Source organism: Selaginella moellendorffii, unplaced genomic scaffold (assembly GCF_000143415.4).
Source record: "Selaginella moellendorffii unplaced genomic scaffold, v1.0 SELMOscaffold_174, whole genome shotgun sequence".
Taxonomy (NCBI): Eukaryota; Viridiplantae; Streptophyta; class Lycopodiopsida; order Selaginellales; family Selaginellaceae; genus Selaginella; species Selaginella moellendorffii.
The window spans coordinates 934-3550 of record NW_003314434.1 but is presented as its reverse complement, the minus strand read 5'-3'; the positions used below and the strand labels follow the sequence as shown (position 1 = coordinate 3550).

Sequence of the window (2617 nt, the reverse complement as noted above, 5' to 3'; positions counted from 1 at the left end):
AACCTTCCCCAGAAATTCATCTACGCCTGGTCTCTTCATGATGTGGAGTGGTGCATCATCGTCGAATTCCATGCTGAAATCTACAGAAGAGACGAGATCCTTATGAGCGTATACCAGTGTATTGTCTAGATCGAGAATGAGTGTCTTCTTCATGATACCCTAAAAAATGACTTGTATTCCGTGGAAATGAAGAAGGGCCACAAAAGGTGACCAAAGGTGCCACGTCTGCCCTAAACTCTATCCGACGTGGCCTTTTGTATTCTTGTACCCTACTATTGGCAAAGCCCAAGGGAGCCGGAGGAGCGCGTCGATCCTCAATGCAGCTTAGATTCCAAATCTAGGGCTGCCGTGATCGTCTGGCAAGGGCAGAGGTGAGTGCGCTGCTGGTTTGCGGCCTACTGTTGGCGAGGCGGAAGGAGGTGAACATGCAATTGTAGCAAGTTTGTTGTGAATCCATTGACGGACAGCTGATGTGCGCATTCTAGGCTCCAGCCGTTGGATAAGTGCAGTAACGACTCCTCAATCTCTTTTGTGCTTTCAGCAACGACTCACAATGTTAACACTGACCAGAGTCCACCATGGAGAGGAAGAGAGCTGCTGGTCCGAAGAAACTACACACTCAGAAGCGATCCGACGTCATGCTCGAAAGGACCCGCCCACTGGATCCGATTAACCGAGCTCGATCAGGTTGGTCAAAACTTGAAACATCTGCACTTGTCTGATGAAGATCCTCGTTGAAGCAGGAGCAGGAGAAACTGATCATGATGCATCCGCGTTGCAGGCTGCTCCTGACGCTGGTACGAGGAATTCCTTTTGTTGGCTGACACGACTCTTTGCTGGTTTGATTCATGACTTGCAGAATATGTTCGGCAATTCCTCGCAATGGCGCAACGCTTGGAGAGATTCAAGATGCTCTCGGCGAATGTTGTGACCGGGATCGTGGAATCGATCCAAAAGGGAGGGGAGACTCCAGTTGCAGCAGCAGGTGGATACAATAATTTGTCTCTTTGGCATCTTTTCGCTTCTGAGTGGCCCCTTGTCTCTCTTGTCCAGGCCGCTTCTGCAGCAGCTACGAAGTGCTCGCTTGTGTTGGCCAGGGGGCGTCCGGGAAAGTATACAAGTGCCGTAGCAAGGAGGACGAACAAATCTACGCCATCAAAGTCATCAAGGTTCGCACAGCAACGAAGTCCAGAGACCAGGATGTCGCGCTCGTCTTCAAGGAGGGAGAGATGCTCCAGCGCTGCGAACACCCCAACATAGTCAAATACTTCGACATGTGGAAGGAGGAAGGCGAGCCGGGCAAGTCGAAAGTGTACATTGTCATGGAGTTTTGTGGCCGCTCGCTCCAGTCGGTGCTCCTCGGCGGTGAGTCACCACCTGCAGATGCGTTTAGGCAGCTTCTTCAAGCTGTGGCGCATGTGCACGACAACGTGGGTGTTCATCGGGATATAGCACCACACAACATCTTCGTCACAGACGATGGACGCATCAAGCTGGGAGATTTCGGTCTTGGTAGGCAAATGAAACATCTCTTCCATCTCTCATTTGTTGGCTTACAGCTAAAAATAAGGAGTCCATGCTCGAGACCGAAAATATCAAGAAGGGGAGAGCAGTTTACTACTCTCCCCAGCGCCGGAGCAACTCAACCTACACTGACATGCTTGCGCTTGGAGTTATACTCTTCGAACTTCATTGGAGGTGTCCCCCGGACCAGGTTTGGCTGCAGTTTGTGCAACGTGCTTGCTTAGTTCGGTGAATCTGTGTAGGAAAGGGAGTCGGTATTGATTGACGTCCGGGATGGCGTTTTACCAGCAGACTGGGCGTACCAACACCCATCAATTGCGCCCAAGGTGTTGGAGCTGGTCGCAGCAAGACGCGACCAGCGTCCATCCGCGCGCGACATCCTCTGCGATCCTGCCTGGCAATCTGTTTGGTGAGTTTCTTTCATTACTCTGATTCTCTGCTTGGCTTCTAACATGTCTGTTTGCAGCTGATCGTTGTAGTTGTTTAGATTTACTTGCTCCTTTTTGTCATCTTTGTAGTCTTGGTCTTTTTCAGCATGCTGATTTCGATTCAGAAATATGAATTCGTTGCCAGTTCATTGCATTTCTGCCAGGCCGAGTTGTTCTCGATCAAGGTTGCTGAACAACTCAAGGGCTTCCGACATTCTTGTAGTCAGGTTCGGTTCAAGAAACACGATTGGTAAACAGCACATTGACGGGAGATGCAACAGCGTGGTGTCCACGGCTGGCTTCTTGTAGGGTCCATGCATCTCACCTCAAGTGGGCAGAGATCGGGTGGAAGCTGGAGAGCTATCCCAATTCTCAGGAGATGCGATGAAGAAAATGGCGGGATTGTTGATTTTTGTAGAGAGAATATTCGCACCTTTGACCTGTTGACCTTTTTACAGGGAAACGTTTTCCTACAGGCCTTTCTGAATTGAATCCAAGGAACCTGGAAGTCAAAACAAGAGAGTAGCTTCAGAACACTCAAAAGCTCACCCCTGCAAGTTCTGTTGGTACAGGGTGAATGAGTTTCTTTTTGCCCCCTCAAAGCCCCTTTTTTGACGAGTCTGCAAAATTATAGAAAGGAAGAGTCAAATGGAGAGAGAGAGAAA

At 49.7% G+C, this 2617-nt stretch overlaps 1 protein-coding gene across 6 annotated transcripts; it reads left to right on the top strand.

Annotated features, from left to right (window-relative positions):
• Nucleotides 1-257: 257 nt before the first annotated feature.
• LOC112343658 (eukaryotic translation initiation factor 2-alpha kinase-like) lies at nucleotides 258-2101 on the top strand. 6 transcript variants are annotated; one of them, XM_024667474.1, is made up of 9 exons: nucleotides 258-419; nucleotides 486-503; nucleotides 571-687; nucleotides 741-797; nucleotides 860-985; nucleotides 1054-1512; nucleotides 1560-1714; nucleotides 1767-1933; nucleotides 1991-2101. In XM_024667474.1, the coding sequence occupies exons 3-9, from the start codon at nucleotides 579-581 to the stop codon at nucleotides 1992-1994; spliced, it is 1077 nt and encodes a 358-aa protein (XP_024523242.1). In that variant the 5' UTR covers nucleotides 258-419; nucleotides 486-503; nucleotides 571-578; the 3' UTR covers nucleotides 1995-2101. The 6 variants fall into 6 exon arrangements, with proteins under 6 accessions (XP_024523242.1, XP_024523240.1, XP_024523243.1 ...); XM_024667472.1 differs by having other exon boundaries at nucleotides 486-508; XM_024667475.1 differs by lacking the exon at nucleotides 486-503 and having other exon boundaries at nucleotides 542-687.
• The last annotated feature ends 516 nt before the right edge of the window (nucleotides 2102-2617 follow it).

Coding starts and splice junctions, on each gene's coding strand:
- LOC112343658 (XM_024667475.1), top strand. CDS start 579: ATGGAGAGGAAGAGAGCTGCTGGTCCGAAGAAACTACACACTCAGAAG. Junction 798..859: donor GCAGGCTGCTCCTGACGCTG/GTACGAGGAATT, acceptor CATGACTTGCAG/AATATGTTCGGCAATTCCTC. Junction 1,715..1,766: donor GGAGGTGTCCCCCGGACCAG/GTTTGGCTGCAG, acceptor GAATCTGTGTAG/GAAAGGGAGTCGGTATTGAT.